The sequence below is a fragment of the Pseudochaenichthys georgianus genome, chromosome 3 (assembly GCF_902827115.2).
Source record: "Pseudochaenichthys georgianus chromosome 3, fPseGeo1.2, whole genome shotgun sequence".
Taxonomy (NCBI): Eukaryota; Metazoa; Chordata; class Actinopteri; order Perciformes; family Channichthyidae; genus Pseudochaenichthys; species Pseudochaenichthys georgianus.
This window is the reverse complement of record NC_047505.1, coordinates 39154919-39174087: the sequence shown is the minus strand read 5'-3', so window position 1 is coordinate 39174087 and position 19169 is coordinate 39154919. Positions and strand designations below refer to the sequence as shown.

At 40.9% G+C, this 19169-nt stretch overlaps 1 protein-coding gene across 1 annotated transcript; it reads left to right on the top strand.

Annotated features, from left to right (window-relative positions):
* The first annotated feature begins 1223 nt into the window (after positions 1–1223).
* irf8 (interferon regulatory factor 8) lies at positions 1224–5259 on the top strand. Its single transcript, XM_034112578.1, has 9 exons — positions 1224–1329; positions 1469–1671; positions 2108–2291; positions 2487–2587; positions 2814–2877; positions 3301–3348; positions 3510–3902; positions 4025–4140; positions 4325–5259. The coding sequence occupies exons 2-9, from the start codon at positions 1498–1500 to the stop codon at positions 4520–4522; spliced, it is 1278 nt and encodes a 425-aa protein (XP_033968469.1). The 5' UTR covers positions 1224–1329; positions 1469–1497; the 3' UTR covers positions 4523–5259.
* The last annotated feature ends 13910 nt before the right edge of the window (positions 5260–19169 follow it).

Here is a 19169-nt window from a genome sequence, read left to right as displayed (position 1 = left end):
ACTGTTCTGTCTGCTGCCGTCTGGCAGGCGTTACGGACTAACACCACCAGACTCAGAGACAGTTTCATCCCACAGGCAATAAGACTGTTAAACACCTGAACTGTTGAAGCAAAATCTGTTGAACCTGAACAGTTGAAACAACATCCCTAATATTCTTCTGGCTGCTACTTAAAACATATTTTAAAAATATTTATCTATTTACCTATATCCCATTTCAATAACTTGCACATAGACTCTTATCGCACTATTTCACTTTTTTAAAACTATTTTTCTTTTTGTATTACTATTTACTTGCACTATATTTTCTGTTTATCTGTGTTTTGTGTTGCTCTGTTGGAGAAGCCTGTGACACAAGATTTTCATCGGCATAACTACACTGTAGTTATGTTCGTATGATTAAATAAATAACCTTGGACCTTAAGAGACACATCAATGGCCTACTACTGAAACCATCAGAAATGCATCTTCAAGATTTTCACTTCCTGAAGTACATCAACATGCTCTCATAACAATCTTCCAAGGAATACAAACTCTTCTGTTTCCTTGAAACAACTACATCCGACCCAGGGGGATTTCACAGTGGTGCTATGAAAATATACATTAAGAGTACATTATTGTATGCTTTGTAAAGTTTGTATGCTTTATTGTAATTTTGAAGTTTGGCCATTAGCCTTTCCTTAGATAACCATGAAGATGATGATAGAATACATATAATGTGGCTTTATTACTAAGTCCACTGTTATTGCTCCTCTGACCCAAAATAAAAAAATGTTATCCGCATAGTGTTTTCCTCTCAAGCCCACCGCCATCATATCCAGGAATGATGAAACAGGGATATGTCCCAGGGCCAGGGGACATGACACACTAACTTTTTCACACACTATCATACAGATGGGTATAGTGGGCTACTGTGTAATACCTGCACAGGAACCTTTTCAGGTTTCTCTTCCGTACCCTACTGAGTGGGCGCTGGAGGGACGCATTACTTTGGTCTGGATCGCAGAAATCCCCCACAGCACTTAAGGTAACTTGTGACTCTCCCGGTTTATTCAGCGCCCCGCGTCGCTGTAACTTTTTAGCGTGGGCAGCGACTTTACAACCATGGCTTGTGTCAGGCCATTTCTTGTAAATGCCCGCAGTTAGGAGAAAAAGACTTCCGGAATGGGCTGGTCTACTGAAGCTTCAACGCACTCATTGGTCGGAGTGAGTCAGCGTCACATAATCTCCCAGCTATTTCATTCATAACACCGAGCACAATAATATATTTTACAGACAGACGTCCATCACCATCTCAGGATATAACACACAGGGCTGACAGCTCATCAAACTGTAAGTGCTTTTTTTACTTTTGATTTCAAAGGGTCAACGTTTTAATTTGCTTAACGATGTGCATATTAAACTCAAATAAGACTTTGTAAATAGTTATATTTGTTGACTAACTTTCATGAACATGTCCTCCTCGTTGAAGGGAACTCTCCAGAACATCCTTTCTCCAGCATGATGTCAAACACGGGAGGTCGCAGACTAAAGCAGTGGCTGGTGGAGCAGATCCAGAGCGGGCAGTACTCGGGACTGCTGTGGGAGGATGGGAGCCGCACTATGTTCCGAATTCCATGGAAACACGCAGGGAAACAGGACTACAACCAAGAAGTAGACGCATCCATTTTCAAGGTATGACTCCACTCTCATGTGGTCCCATAGACAGATAACTGTGGATGGATTTTTGGTTTTACGCACAAGGCTGCGCGTAAAATCAAAACTTCATAATACATCTTGATTGATCTTTCTAGACTTCTTCAAGTCAATTTATTTGGGACAGAATTAAAGTATTATTTATACTTTCACATTTCATTGTACACGCATGTTTATTTTAAACATAACATTTCTAAACTTTTTTTATTAAATTCACATTATTGTTAACAAAGCCAAAGCCCAAGAGTAACACTAATATGTAATATTACATTTCTAATAAATACCTTTTATCATTATTTTAAACTACATTGTCTTTCTTGCTTTCTTTCTGTTTCTGTTTCTTTCATTAAAGTATTCAACTTACTAAAACAACCTACACAAAATAATGAGTCATATTTATTTTGTCCCTCTACAGGCCTGGGCTGTGTTTAAAGGCAAGTTTAAGGAGGGGGAAAAGGCTGAGCCCGCAACATGGAAGACCAGACTCCGCTGTGCTCTGAATAAAAGCCCTGACTTTGAGGAGGTGGCAGAAAGGTCGCAGCTGGATATCTCTGAGCCCTATAAAGTCTACCGCATTGTGCCCGAGGAAGAGCAGAAGAGTGAGTTTGTGAACAATTGATGTCCTTAAAGCCTAAAACTCTTAACTGACATTTGCCTTAAGGCTATCATTAGAACTGCTTTTGCAATGTTGCAGGGTAAAGTTCCTGGTATTCTCCTGCAATAATTATGAATCATGAAAATAAGTGCCATTTTTGTACAACAAATAGAGTCTTAATGTATTCTTCTCTCACCAGATGGCAAAAGCTCAGTGATGACCATGGCAGGGACCACCAGCTCTGGTGATATAACCGACATGGACTGCAGCCCTGCAGCGATAGAGGAGCTCATTAAAGAGGTATAGGACTACCTATCTGATTAAACCATTTATTACACCATATTCCTTATCTCTCTCTTGCACCTCTAACATCGGTTGCCAGATTAACTTTGCCTTTATTGACACTCAACTTTGGTGTCACTTTCTTTTCTGTTTGCCCCACTGTGACCTGAACTTGGTCTACGCAACTGTGAAGTGTACAAAGGTGCTTTGTTGTCAACGGCTTATAACTTATCTTTTTTTACAGGAGGAAAGCCAGGCCAGTAGTATCCAGGCCAGTCCAGAATATTGGTCCCAAGGCAGCATCAATGGTAAACAATTTACAATTCAACACATAATCCTCTGACTAAATTAAACTATAGTGTTTTCAGTAAGTGGTGCAGTAATGTAGGCTGCAGTGCACAGCCATATCTCTTTTTTTTCCTGTCAAGCAAGACTCTTATGTCGTTAAACGCTATGCGCCTTAATGTCTTTGAACATAACCACAGTGGAAAGCACAATGACATGCCCTGTGTTTGTGGGTGCTAAGTAGAGGTTCTTTGCTTGTCTGTTAAACTCTGCAATGGAAGTATTGACTAACATCCTGTTGAACAGGCTGAGAGCCTATTTGTTTTTGAGATCGTGCAGAAAAATGTTATTTCTGATGATGCAGCAAAATGAATGACATGACAGTGTGGTCATGTCCACTGTGGTAATAAGGGCCTTGACTCAAATCTTCCTCCTGTTTTTCACAGCTTTCCCTCTGCATCCGGACCTTTTGCCCACAGGCAATATCAGCTCAGGTATTTTTGCCATTCATTAAAGCGTATTAATAACAGCAGACCTACAGTTAGGCATTAACAGTAATAATAACACAAATGGATTTCAAAATGCTGCATGTATTGTGCTTTTGGCCCTTGCCCTCTATTCATTTACCCTGCTAACGAAATGTTTTCTACTCCAGCTTTTTCCCAGATGATTGTCAGTTTCTTCTATGGAGGAAAGCTGATGCACACGACACAAGTTACTCATCCTGAAGGCTGCCGGATCTCCCCACAACAGCACCTGGGACGTGGTGCTCTCTACAGTTCAGACAGCATGCAGAGTGTTAACTTCCCTCCTGCTGAGCTCATAGAGCATGACCGACAGCGCCATGGCACACGTAAGCTCCTGGGCCACCTGGAGAGAGGGGTACTGGTCCGTGCCAACCAAGAGGGCATCTTCATCAAAAGGCTGTGCCAGAGCCGGGTCTTCTGGAGCGGGCTGGCAGAAGTGGGCTCACAATACAGCCCCATGCCTTCTAAACTGGACAGGGATGCCGTAGTGAAGATTTTTGATACAGGAAAGTTTCTTCAAGGTAAGCCTCTACATTATCCGGTCATTTAAATAATAAATCTATGCAAAACCCAAAAAACGTGTATCAATAAGTAAAGCAGAATGTTGATAGATTTATAACAAACAATCTTTTTAATGTTAAAGCTCTACAGCTGTACCAGGATGGCCAGTTTCCTGCTCCTGATCCGACAGTGACTCTGTGTTTTGGAGAGGAGCTCCATGATCTCAGCAATGCCAAGAGCAAACTGATCATTGTGCAGGTAAGACCAGACAAGCCATAAAACGTATCTCACTCAATTATAGTCTGGTTGGGCAACACAAAGATTTTCTTTTATCTAGAAATTGGTGTATTGACACCTTCCAAAGACTTCTAAAGACCAATCTCTGCAAATTCTGTATGTTGACAACAATAACTCATATTTCTGTCTCATCTCCCAATGGCAGATCACGGTGTTAAACTGTCAGCACCTGCTGGAGGCAGTAAACACGCGTCGCTCCCAGCCTTACTGCAATAACCCAAACCTGGACATGTCTGACAATTTGGCCAGTGATCAGATGGCTCGCATCTACCAGGACTTGTGCAGCTACAGCGGCCCCCAGAGGCCAGCCTGCTACAGGGACAACATGCCTATCACTGCCTGAACTGTGAGCAGCAACACACCGCAGAAGCTGTTTAGTGTGCACAAGACTACAACATGTTAGGGACATTCCTTATTTTACTGCCACACTGATAAGGTGAATTCAGGTTGAAGCCAGTAGTTAGAGCTGCAGCTTAACATTTGGATGTTCCTAATAGTATATCACTTGTGTTTATATATTTTGTATTCATATATCACTGACCAACTTCTTGTTTCCAACTTCTGCTTCTACTTTTAGAGGGCTATTAGAGTTTTATAATCCAAATCAAGAGAAAACTTGGCATTTATTTTCATACCTTACAAATATATCTGTAAATATTTCTCACTCTTGTATTCCTGTGGCAAAGCATATTTTTATTTTAAGAGCCATGTTCTTTTTTGATTTTTAACCTGAGTTGTTTTGTTTGCATAAGCAGATGATATACAATATATAGGCTGTAGGAGCGGTTGTGGCCCAGGGGGTGTATAGTCGTTTACAAAAGTGTAAGTGGTCCAATCCCCAGCCTATGCTTCCAACAGGTTATAAATACCTAGGGCAAGATGCTGGACCCCAAATAGCTCCCAAAGGCTTTGCCGTTGGTGTAGAGGTGCTTTATAAGATGCTTATGATAAATTAGATGTAATGTATCTCAATTCTTGTTGTATGGAATTTTAGATGGAATGTGGCACTGTGTTACAGATAGGTTTTACTATCACTGTTTTATAAAGTCCTTTTCTAGTAAAACTATATTTGTACTGAAATACATGTGGATTGTTTCATTTTTATCATGGATTATTACAAAAAGTGACCAATTCAAAATAACATCGTAACAAACAGCAACTAGGGCTGAACAATGTGGATTTTACTCATGATAGACCACCTTTTAGCTCATTGACCACATATTACATATGGCTAAAATCGCCAATGGAAGTCTTTGGTACTTGAAAGGTATAAAACCCAGTAAAAATAAATACGAAACCTTTGTGCATGCCAGGCAAGAAAAGTCAAAATTGAAAAACAAATATAAGCAGATTTTTGTCTGCTTGCTTCAATGCTTGACTGACTTCTTATAACGCTTGATCGATGAACCATTAAAACCTATAATACTGTTTTAATGTCTGCACCATTATGTCATGTAGAAACTTGAGGATGCCCTATGCTTCACTTTATTTTATATGTTCCAAAAAATAATTCCAACTCTTTATCGTAAGAAGTTGGCATTTTTAAGATGCTGATTAGAATTTGAAATGCTACTATTGTGGTTTGAACATTGCTGCATGGTTGCACACAATACACATTTCTGTGGGGTTGAAAAAGGTCAACATTGATTAAACGTCAATACAATTTCTGCAGGAAAATGAATTGGTAATTCAGGAATTGCTTGGAATTTAATTTGAAACATTTAAAAAAAAGTCTTATCCTAGATGAGAAAATTATTCATTCTGAAGACATCCAGTTTTTTGTCACAACAATAACAAAGTTGCAGTTCAGAGGTACTGTTTAAGAGTCTGGTTCAGTAATGATGAAACTAAAACACTGTATGAAACTAAAAGAAGCATCTAGGCTCCATATCCTCGCTGAGTAACAGGGAAAGGAGAGTGAGACGTGACCAACTAAAGCCAAATGATTCATAATAGGACAATGACATCCCTTCTTCATCGTCTACTATGTCTCATGCAGTTGGTCATTATGACCGGGGAGAATGTCAACTCACACAAGTCTTATTATCTTCCTTAATGATAATATTAGCAGGGAAGTGAGTACAGATATATTGAATTGAGCATTACACGCACACGCACACACACACACACACACACACACACACACACACACACACACACACACACACACACACACACACACACACACACACACACACACACACACACACACACACACACACACACACACACACACACACACACACACACACACACACACACACACACACACACACACTCTCTCTCAAAGACACATTTTCCGTTCCATTGTTTCTAAAGGTCATTATAAACAGATTCTGTACGTGTATTACTACTGTAAGGTAGAATACAAATAATAAGAATCCCGTCTCTCATAAGAAGTTGCCCGAATACCTAAAGGTTAAAATAATAAAATACATTTATAAACAGAAAAGAAAAAGTGACAAAACAAATTAAACAAAAATGTAAACAACCATACAAATAAAAGTTTTGTTTTTTTGATAGGTCAAAAATAATACTACCTGAAGCATCATTTGATAAATGAATTCTATGTAAATAAAACTTGGGACTACCCATCTAGAAGTCTTTGGTCCTAAAAACATTCTGAGAATGTTACCATTCACTGTGGTGAATGTTTTCAGCGGGAAGTTTTCTGTTGGTTCCCATAATGTTCTTCTGAAAGCTAGGATAACGTTCTCTAAAAACATTCTTAAAATATTTTGTGATGACCTTCTTCAAATGTTTTTGATAACATTGTTCGAACATTATGCCCTACTATTCTTAAAACGTTTTCTGCTGCAAGTTAGATTTTTTTATGTTGCCACTTGCCAGAACACACTTGCCAACCCTCCGGATTTTCGCGGGACACTCCCGATTTCATTGCCCTCTCCCGGTTTCCTCCCGGGGTCATATTTCTCCCGCATTTCTCCCGATTTCTGACAAAATCAGATTCACTCAGGACTGTTTCCACTCGGACTTTAATACAGCTACACCATTGTTTGGTTTCCATGGTAGCCTGTCTCTTTAGTAGCGCGCGTAACTGAAAGTCGATTGGTCTCTGTGTGTCATTCAAGCTCGGCAGGGTGTGTGTGTATGTGTGGCGCGAGCGAGAGAGAGAAAGCGTGCGCACCGGTTACGTGTATTGTTGTTGTTAGCATCTGGTGCTAATAAGGAGCTGTTTCAACAACAAGGTGGGGGGAGAGTCCTCTGCTGTCAGACTGAGAGGCTGATAACAGCTCAGGTGAGGTAAAGGACTCTCTGAGTGTTTAGATAGTTAACTTTGTCTAAGTTATCTCTGTGGGTCTCAAACGGTTTGGTCACCATCTATGTAAACACATATTTCCATTTGAGGGGGGAGTGATTAGTAAAATATGCATGAATAATACAAATAAAATGTTAACTAGGTGAAAAAAGGTAAGATAAACTTTTAAAACTTGTTGAGAGCTAAAACTAGTCTTTGCTGCTGCCTCAAAGAGGAGCGGGGGGGGGGAGGAGGGAGACAGGAGAGGCTGATTCAGGAGCCCGGACACACTCACACATATAAATGAACCAAAAACAAATAAATATACAAGTTTCAATGTTTTTTCATATTGGATATGTTATTGGTTATGGCCGTGTTCTTATGATTTTATGATTATTTAAACGTATACAGTTCTGTTTCATATGGGTGTAGTCTCTTTATTTCCCCCTCAAAATGCACCAGATTGATGCATTTAAGTCCAACTTTTAAAAACAAATCTTCCCGGGGGAGCAGGCCCCCGGACCCCCCTATAGGATTTGAGGTCCACCCCCAATTAAAATATGTTCAAATGAATAGGTTCCTAAATAGATTTGCAATTTTTTTTAAATAGTAACCCATCTCCATATGTTTATTTTTGTAGTAAATTTAAACTAGAGGGCTATCACTATGGGCAGCAACGCTGTAAATATTGACAAATAAATCCAGCAAAATGGCAACAAAACTGGTAGTGGCCTGGCTGGGTGTATAATTCCCTGCCTGACTTGTCCCAGTCCGGCCCTGCTCCCAGCCGTGTAGAGCAGACCAGCAGGCAGAGGGGGGGTTTCAGGGGGGGGGCAGTGACAGTCGGTCCGTTCTTCTATATGTCTGTCGGTCTCAAATCTAAAGGGTGCAATCACGATTTTTATCCAATATGCATAAACAGCGGACACTGTTTGTACGGAGCCCTCACAAACCACCAGGCCAGATAGCTTATCCAACAGTTAGAACCTACATACGAGACACAACCTTTATAGTCAGAAAAAAGTGTGATTATTTTCTGATATTTTACACATATGATATTATGAATACTGTGGGCCTACATACCTTAGTGTGATTATAAGTGCATGTAAGTGAATATTGGCATGCATAAATGCATTTTTATACATCCTATTCATTGTCTCAATGCGCTCATACATCTTAAGTTATCACCAAAAATGATAAGAATGCTTTTAGAGAACGTTATCCTACCTTTCACAAGAACATTCTGGGAACCAAAATAAAACGTCCCGCTGAAAACATTCCTAGAACAACGAATGGTAACATTCTCAGAATGTTTTGAGAACCAAAAATGTCTAGCTGGGAACTCACACATGCTACCGCAAACATGCAATATCTGCTTACAGCTTATCATGAATTACTTGCTTGTTTGTTTTTTTCAAAAGGAAAATATGGTGACATCAGATTTTTTAAAACATCCTTTTCAAACAAATGCAACAAGTTTGTTTTTTAAAGCACTCTAGAAATAAATCTGACGTTGACCATGACCCTGTTAATATTTGCCATCACAGGAACGTTTTATAAAAAAAGAATAACATCCTGAAAACATTTTCAGAATGTTTCTTGGAGAATGTTCTTCATTTGTTATCATGTAACATTGAGGGAACGTTTTTAAAAAAAAAATAATTATTTATCCTTTATTTATCCAGGAATGTCCCATTGAGATACAAGATCTCTTCTTCCAGGGAGTCCTGACCAACACGGCACACAACAAGTTTCAACATAAAACAAGGGCATTAAACAAAAAAAAACATACAATTCAAATATAAATACAGAAGGCCATTTGTGCAGTGGCAAGAAGCATAATCACATCAGCAATAGCATCAGGTAAAACAGTTACATGTTTCATGAAGGGCTAATCGTAGCATACCTTTAAAAGCATTTACAGTAGGAAGTGCCTCTAGACAAAGTTTTACTTGCAGCGTATTCCATAAAAAGGGAGCATAGTGGGAGAATGCAGCTTTACCAAGCTCTGACTGCATCAATAAAGAACATCTTTAATGTGTTACCCCAACAACGTCCAAAACACATCCTTAGAAAGTTGCAGGCAAAACATTCCACCTTTGTTAACATATCACATTAAAGGAACATTTTATAAAATACTTTCTGTCATCTCAGGCCTCAATAACATCCTCAAAACATCCTCTGAATGTTGCAGTTAAAACGTTATGTCTTAGTTAACCTTAAACCTTATAGGAACATTATTTGAAATAATAAACATCCTAAAAAGGTTCTTTGAACATCAGAATAAAACGTTTCTTTAAAACATTATTAGAACCTGTAGGTAATGTTAGCCACAGTTGTGAGAATGTTCCCCGCTAGCTGGGTATGAGACTGTGAGACTGAGCTGGGTAGCTCATACAATTCTTGGCTGTAATCACTCAAAAATCATGTGCTTTTCATATGACATCTCTGGAGAAAACGAACCTATCACTTAAGCTTGAAAATATGCAATCAATGGTTCACTGATTAAAAACACAGGTGGAATATTCTGTGTGTGTGTGTGTGTGTGTGTGTGTGTGTGTGTGTGTGTGTGTGTGTGTGTGTGTGTGTGTGTGTGTGTGTGTGTGTGTGTGTGTGTGTGTGTGTGTGTGTGTGTGTGTGTGTGTGTGTGTGTGTGTGTGTGTGTTTGTGTGGTTATCTATATAGGGGAGTTCTGTCTAAGTTCCACATAACAGGAACTTGCTTCTGTCACAGGAAACTCACTCTACCCCCACACCCCAAATATCATGTCTACCATTTATGTGCATGATACTGTCATATTAAGCTGAGCTTTAACAATAATTACATGGCTGCTAGTTCCCTTTCTTGCCATTCACCCATTCAAGTTCTAGCCAAGAGTTGGATGAGACGGTCGATGTCGCTAATGCCTCTATGCTAAATATGAAGCTACATCCAGCAGGTGCTTTGCAGAAAGACCTGGGAACAGTTGGAAACACATACCTGGGTCCAAATATAATAAAATCAAGCAATTAACAAAAGGAATTGTTGTTTTTTACACTTTAATACAGATGTTATCAAAGAAGATTCAACATGTAAATGAGTGAGCTTTAGAGATGCTGGTATGTTGGTCAGAGCCATGCTAGCTGTTCCATCTTGTGTATAGTGTTCGTGCTAAGCTAACCTGTAGTGATAGCTTCATATACTGTACACACCATACAGAAACACATGTATCTAAATCTCAGCCACAAAATGAATACATTTGTTTCCCCAAATTATGATCTGTTCCTGCATGATCCATGCATGATATTTATATCAAATGATTTTGCCAATGTTTTTTAACTATATTTATCAGACATATCAGAATCATTTTTCAGACGCAACAGGAAGTCAGACAATCCACAATGGATTTTACAATATGTATACTCCAGAAAATCATGGTGTAGTAAATCCAGAGGATTGATATGCTTTGCTACGTACTAATAAGGACATTATATCTTGTTTTCTCCCAGTGTGCTGATGTGAATGTTTCTGAGAAATTACATCAAAATAGTAACAGAGGACTATGTGGACGATAAAGGATTTTTTTTACAGACATGCCTCTCTATATGATAAACTTGTATTATATGCAGGGTTGGAAGATTTTATTTTTTCCCCAGCTCTCCAGGTGGTGCAGTAGGAAGGGAAGGACACACATTGTTGCGTGCATTTCTGGACACAAAGTCTCTTTTCCGTCAGATTTCTAGTGTCTGCAATGTGGTTTCTGTGCATTGCAACATCTCTTTGTGGCGTCTGAGGCTTCCCACAATAAATCATTGGAGACAAGTGACAAACAACACTGATGTTACCACGATACGTAACCATGGCCATCTGAGCCATAACCTTTCAATATATTGTGTTTTACAGAAGCCACTTAAAGGAAGCAGCAACTTTTTTGTGAAAAGCAGTGATTCAAGGAAATCATGTACAATAAGAGAAAAACTTTGAATTGAGATAGATTAAAGGAAATACTTAGTCTATTTTGGTTGTTTCCTGATTTGTCTGAATTGCTGACTCCTCAGTCCTTTTAAACCTTGTTCCTGGCTTGGTCTGCAGGCTCAGCACTGACCTTTCAGTTAAGCTCTTCACTTGTATCAACTTAAATGTATATGAACCATCAAAAGTGACAATCACAACTATTAACTGTATACCTTCATCTTAAAATCAGTTTTTAAATCTCATAAAATCACAATTTAAATGCCTCATTTATGTCATGGTAGGTAAATATATCAAAAAAGATATATCGGGTGATGTGGGGGAAGCTGTGATTTACTAAACATTTTAGATTTTTTTTAACATAAATTATTCTATCTTTAAAACATAAATTGTAATACTAAAACGAGAGTGAGTTATTGTGCAGTGGTTTTAAATGACGAATTGTTTCCAGATAAGATCAGTAGGCCTATCCTCAACAAGACCTTAGTAATTGGTGTTCTCCCCAGAGCCATATAATAGAAGAGTTAGGACAACGGAAGTCCAAAACGGTTATCGTCACGTGGTTCATGTAGACGAGGATCGTTCCCCGGAAGTTCATGGCGGGCAATCGCGGGCAATGTGAATGCATTGAATGATAACAGGAGATAGAACTATGATTTTTGGTAATTATTAGTGAATAAAGGTTTTGATTTGCAATATTTATACAACAAATCGATATGTGTATAAAATAGGGAATTTGCTAATATTAAAGGTGGGGTAGGTACATTTGAGAAACCGGCTCGAGATCGCTAGAATTTGAAAATACACAACCGGAGAAAATCTGCCACTTCCTTATAAAGCCACTCCTCCAACACACACGAACGCGCACATGACCAATGAGGGCACGAGATAAGTTTGTGCCCCGATGGAAGGCTGACAGGCAGGTAGGCCATCCAATCCGTTTAGCCGGCCCGGCATTACGCAGAATGTAAAGAAAATCTAAGAAAACTAAGGGGAAAATGCAGTTAAAGATATCAGCCCCTCTAGATGACTAGCAGCCTACGAGGTACATTTTTGTGCTGGTTGTTTGTCTAAATGTGTGTGGTTGAGCTGCAGGTTATTATATGTATGTATGTATGTATGTATGTATGTATGTATGTATGTATGTATGTATGTATGTATGTATGTATGTATGTATGTATGCTATGCGCTAGCTTGTGCTACATGCTGTGTGGGATATGTGTGCCGTTTATTGTTTTATTTAGCGGCATTAACAGTGAAGACATGCATATATTCCATATTTATTGTTTACCTTTTATATATTTGTTGTCTTGCAACCCAGTTCTCACGGGTTGGAATAGGTCCCACAAGAATAAAACCCCGTATTTAATGAAGACCTCAGCCTCGTGTCATTTACTGGAGGGAGCTACAGTGAGAACTTGACTGCTCCGCATGAGTAGACGAGTAAAACGGCGCCAGACGGCAGCGATCCATGGACGGCACGGGACATCTCCGTCGCAGCGTGTGCATCTGTAGCAGCCATCTACACAGCAGCCAACCTGATCTCACCAGAATGCGTGACTCCACCACGACTCCTTAACACCACAATGCGTGGTGGAGTCACGAACTTTGTTACATTTGCGTGTCGGCACCACGCAAACAACCCCAATGTAAAGTGAATGAGGCTCCTTTGTCGTGGTGCACACACGCATTTCTACAACGTGCATTGTGTGTAATGCAACTGTTAATTTTATTAAATTAGTTTGTTTTTAAGTAAGGCCAGAGCTTCAGCTGTGTCAAATAGATTGTTCCCTTTAGTTAACGTTATTTAAAAGATAATGATCATGTCCCCTGTATTGTATTACGGAGCGTCCATTCCCATTGGATAACGGAGAATTTTACACCCGGAAGTAAGTAGCCTATTCTCCTTACTGTCGATTGATTTTATAGTGATATCTGCACTACTCATCGACTAAAAAACACCAAATTGTCCTTGTTAATTACACAACATTGATTGGTTTGAATTGTGTGCAATGCTTTTGTATTTTCCCCCTTCGATTCGGAGAAACAAATATATTTTCGGAGTTTTTGGACGGCAGAAGACACTACACTACCCCAGAATCCTCAGCTATCGTTTGGGACTACACCATGAACCCCGTGATCAGTCCTCAAGCTCTGTGATTGGTTGACCTCCAACTGCATTCCATATGAAAAAAAAAGGTTTCGTAAAAGAGAAAATCATACTTTATTCAGCAGTGCTTGCTTTACTCTTTGAAAGTCATCACATGAATGCATTGTAATAAATGGTTTGGCTGCATTAAATATTACACATCTGTCTTAGTTCTTTCTTTATCTACAGAGATCGGGCATCAGAATACACCGGAAACTATTCTTTTACCGTTCTGTTTTAATTTCACAATAAAGTTAGTAGTAATATTTTGTTTTGATATTATTGTTTTTTATTAACTACTAGACGACTGGGTCATGTTAAGACCATCTTTTTTTGGTTGCTATGGGTTTTTTTCCATCGCTTTTGTGTTACAAATATCAAAACAATAACAAAATAATATTCGTCGTAAACTAAACGGAAACAGCAGTATATTTTATTTTGTTAACACTGTAAACTTGACAGCCTTTTAACCCAACCACCTACTGGTTAAAGCACGTTATTACACGTTTAGAGTAATTGCAATGCAGGAAGATTGTGTTGCTTTTTAATGACTGTTTAAAATGCCTTTTTCTTAATGTCTTTCATTTTTGTAACGCACTTTTGAATGTGTTATATTTTATGAAAACATTCAAATATTAAGAGTACATACAAAATAGTGGGAAAGTAGAAGGTCAATTATATAAATATAGAATAGAAAATATCAAGAAGATACTCAAATGATATCTAGAGTAAAACAGTTTAGTGCCTGATAGGAGGATGTGCTAACTAATAAGGCTTTAATTAAAGAAATGTGCAGAATACGACAGTGTAATGGTGGAAGTATACACACACATTGATAGATGTCTTGTAATGCACTGTTGATGAACCTGTGACCCAAGTTTTTCATTCATTGCATAACTACACTGTTGTGTATATGATATGTCAATAAACTTTACAATCTTGAAAGGGGATGTGCAAAATAAGCCATATATACCAGTCTTTAATTAACTATTATGTAGAGGAATAACGAGTAATGAATATACTTAATTAACTCGTTTGCGCATTCATGTCAAATTGCCAGAATAATGTTTTAGTCCTTCTCAAGCACCAACGAATCAAATATCTCTCCTGTATTTTTGGCCACTTGACAATCAACAATTCCTGAAATTTATAAACTCAGGTCACGGTTAACTAAAGTCCTGATTTAAGGGGTTGTTTATATTTCACATAATGAAATCATGAATCGGCCAAAGTACTCAAATAAATTGCAGTGGGGAAGTAAAAATACCAGGTTAACCTCTGAATTGTAGTGGAGTAGAATTACAAAGTAACAATGAGCTGTCATGTGGGTATATATTAATGCTGCACATTATGGACACAAGCGATTTTCACCCATTTATTAATTATATGTTTTACATTTGATAACACCAATGTGTTTAATACTGGCAACTTCTAATTGTGGGAAAAACGAAAACGTTCAGTAGAGACGTCCCATAGAACATTTTGCGAAACACAATAGCCAGCATGTGTAGTTCTGGGAGGGCGTTCGATTCCAGTTTTGGATAATCTGGCGTGGTTTCGTTCCATTTCACACAGCTGTTTGACGCTCTGCGTAACCTTAGGGGACTGTAGTCCTAAACGATAGCTGGGGATTATGGGTAGTGTAGTGTCTTCGGCCATCCTAAACTCAGAAATGTTGACAATCGCAATGATGCTCGAAATGTCCCTTATAGGCCTACGTCTGTTTCCGGTTATTTTTATTTTGAAATTCAGTTCCTGACGGACGCCAAAAAAGCCAGAGATTATGGAATTAAACCAATAAATAAAAGCAAGGATAATTGTGTGTTATTGGTGAGTAAATAACAGTGTGTTATTTTGAAAAGAATAACGAATTAGAAGGAAAAAAATATTTAAAAATACAGATTTCCGTATTCTGAGGCTCTGAGCCCCATTTATTGTCTGAGCCCCATTTATTGTCCTCACAGACGGCAAAAAAAGTCCGAAATTATACGATTTAAAATAAAAGCAATAATTGTGGCTTGATATTGAGTAAGAACATGTTTTTATGAACCACACAGCTTCCGGTCTCCCACGACCCGACCGGAGAAAAAGACGTGCTGCAGGCAGTAGAAATACATTGCTTTTAAAATCGTGCTGTGCAACACGAAAAAAAGGGTCAAATCGTGTTGGTGAACACGAATCAATAGATTAAAAATCGTGTTGGTGAACACGAAATGCCGTGAGACTGGGTTGGCAGTTTACAAGAAGCTAAACTACTGCAAATGGGAAGAATCAGGTGGCGCATTATGACATATAAGCATTTTGTACTTGTCTGTTTATTTTCTAAAGTCACCGACAAGTGGGCCAATATGATCCAGAAGGATGGGCATCTAAAATTGGATACAAACGTATACTAAATCTGCTGTTTGCAGTGAACTGAGAATAACCTTGAGTGAAACAGTTATGTAAACAGTCTTTTATGTGTAGAATTCCCTCAGCTAAGCTTAGCTGTCCACATTTCTTTTTTTTTGATGGATCCAACTGTCAGTGAGGGATCACAGATTTGTAAAGCTCCTCTAATGAGATTTAGATTGCAGCTTTTTGGCTCTCAACAGGATGGTTGATATGTATCTAGAAATCTATCCCTGTGAGAGCCTGGTGACCAATCAGGGATAAGCATTGTCCTCTCGCAGAATGTCTTCCCCTTAGACATGGGTGTTTCTGCCCTAATGAAATGCACTGCTCACGCATCCAGCAGTCCACCTGGGGAGAGGGAGACAGCAGCTGGAGCCATACATTACCGGCCTAAGATGGAGCCAACACCTCCCTCGCAAACCCACTTACCGCCTGAACAATAAACCCTGACTGGCAGCCAGGAGGAAAATCAACAGCTAATGACATGGAATTATACCCTACTTATATGTAACGTTTCACATGTATAATGTGCAAACCATTGAAGAAAGAGTTCTGCTAAGAACTAATTACACCAATTACTCTGGAGTGCTGGCAGGCTACATTTTATAAGCCAAAGTAGACATTCACAAACAGTCTCAGATTTTGGGTTAAACTAAGCTAAAACTAGCTAGAAAGAGATTGTCTCAAAACATTGAGGTTTTCAATTTATTTTTCAAATTGGTAAAATATTGGACTATTACCTCATGGATTTCCATCAGCAGTATCTTCAAATAAGACTTTATACACCTGCATGAATCAATGTCTGCATGTTGGCAATGCAGTAACGATTGAAATGTGTTACTTGAAATAACATTTTGAGTGCTTAAGCTGATAAAAAAACTACAGATGGATATTACATTCTCTAAGATAAACATTAAAATAATTTGCTGCAGCTTGCAACTTTTAATTTTTCAGAGCAGTGTTGTCAACAAACACCTATAGTTAGCGTTTGTGAAACAATAAGGTCAGTTGTCAGTGGGGGAAGCACCACCTCTGAAGAACCAGCACCTTACCGTGGTAGAGAGGTTTGTGTGCCCTGATGAACCTGGGGGCTGTGTTGTCTGGAACCTTGTGTTCCTGGTAGGGTCTCCCATGGCAAATTGGTCTCAGGCAAGGGGCCAGACTAAGATTGGTTCAAAAGACCTCATGAAAGGAAAAACAAGAAGTGAGGATACCCGGCCCGGAGGAAGCCCGGGGTCCCCTTCTGGAGCCAGGCCCAGAAGGAGGACTCGTCGGCGAGCGTCTGGTGGCCGGGCTTGCCACGGAGCCCGGCCGGGCCCAGCCCGAAAAGGCAACGTGGGCAACACCTCCGCTTCTCTGTCCCGCGGGCCCACCACCTACGGGAAACATCGATGGGGTCGGGTGCGCTGCCAGACGGGTGGCAGTGAAAGCGGAGGGTCTCGACGGACCAGACCCGGGCGACAGAAGCTGGCTTTGGGGACGTGGAACGTCACCTCTCTGGGGGGGAAGGAGCCGGAGCTTGTGCGGGAGGTGGAGCGGTACCAGTTGGATCTGGTTGGGCTCACCTCTACGCACAGCTCCGGCTCTGGAACCTTACTTCTGGATAGGGGTTGGACTCTATTCTTCTCCGGAGTTGCTCAAGGTGTGAGGCGCCGGGCGGGTGTGGGGATACTCACAAGTCCCCGGTTAGGTGCTTCGTTGTTGGAGTTTACCCCAGTGGACGAGAGGGTCGCCTCCCTACGCCTGCGGGTTATGGGGGGGAAAACTCTGACTGTTGTGTGTGCTTATGCACCCAACAGCAGTTCAGAGTATTCGGCCTTCTTGGAGACCCTGGAAAGAGTCCTGTATGGGGCTCCTGAAGGGGACTCCTTAGTCTTGCTGGGAGACTTCAACGCACATGTGGGCAATGATGGAGACACTTGGAGGGGCGTGATTGGGAGGAACGGCCCCCCTGATCTGAACCGGAGTGGTGGTTTGTTACTGGACTTCTGTGCTAGTCATGGATTGGCCATAACAAACACCATGTTCGAACATAAGGATGCTCATAAGTGTACGTGGTACCAGAGCACCCTAGGCAGAAGGTCCATGATCGATTTCGTTATCGTATCATCGGACCTGAGGCCGTATGTTTTGGACACTCGGGTAAAGAGAGGGGCGGAGTTGTCAACTGATCACCATCTGGTGGTGAGTTGGGTCGAGTGGCGGGGGAAGCCTCTGGATAGACCTGGTAAGCCCAAACGTGTAGTTCGGGTGAACTGGGAACGTCTGGAGGAGGCCCAAGTTCAGGAGGCCTTCAACTCACACCTCCGGCGGAGCTTTTCGGGCATTCCTGTGGAGGTTGGGGACATTGAACCAGAGTGGTCGGTGTTCAAAGCCTCTATTGCCGAAGCCGCGGTGGGGAGCTGTGGTCTCAAGGTCTTAGGTGCCTCAAGGGGCGGTAACCCTCGAACCTCCTGGTGGACACCGGTAGTCAGGGAAGCCGTCCGACTGAAGAAGGAGGCCTTCAGGGATTTGTTATCCCGGGGGACTCCCGAAGCAGTTGCAAGGTACCGACAGGCCCGAAGGGCAGCAGCCTCATCCGTGGCCGAGGCAAAGCAGCGGGTGTGGGAGAAGTTCGGAGAAGACATGGAGAAGGACTTTGGGCGGCACCAAAGTTGTTCTGGAAAACTGTCCGACACCTCAGGAGGGGGAAGCAGGGAACCATCCAAGCTGTGTACAGTAAGGATGGGACGTTGTTGACCTCAACTGATGGAGTGTTGGGACGTTGGAAGGAACACTTTGAGGAACTCCTGAACCCGACAACTCCGCCCTCTATGTTAGAGGCAGAGCTGGAGTATGACGGGGGATCAACGCCAATCTCCCGGGGGGAGGTCACTGAGGTCGTCAAACAACTCCACAGTGGCAAAGCCCCGGGGGTGGATGAGATCCGCCCGGAAATGCTGAAGGCTCTGGGTGTTGAGGGACTGTCATGGTTGACACGTCTCATCAACGTTGCGTGGAAGTCGGAAACGGTACCGAAGGAGTGGCAGACCGGGGTGGTGGTCCCCCTTTTCAAAAAGGGGGATCAGAGGGTGTGTGCCAATTACAGAGGCATCACACTACTCAGCCTCCCGGGAAAGTTACTCCAAGGTACTCGAAAGGAGGGTCAGGCCGATTGTCGAACCTCAGATTGAGGAGGAACAATGCGGATTCCGTCCTGGTCGTGGAACGACGGATCAGCTTTTTACTCTCGCAAGG

Coding starts and splice junctions, on each gene's coding strand:
- irf8 (XM_034112578.1), top strand. CDS start 1,498: ATGATGTCAAACACGGGAGGTCGCAGACTAAAGCAGTGGCTGGTGGAG. Junction 1,672..2,107: donor TAGACGCATCCATTTTCAAG/GTATGACTCCAC, acceptor GTCCCTCTACAG/GCCTGGGCTGTGTTTAAAGG. Junction 3,903..4,024: donor TACAGGAAAGTTTCTTCAAG/GTAAGCCTCTAC, acceptor TTAATGTTAAAG/CTCTACAGCTGTACCAGGAT.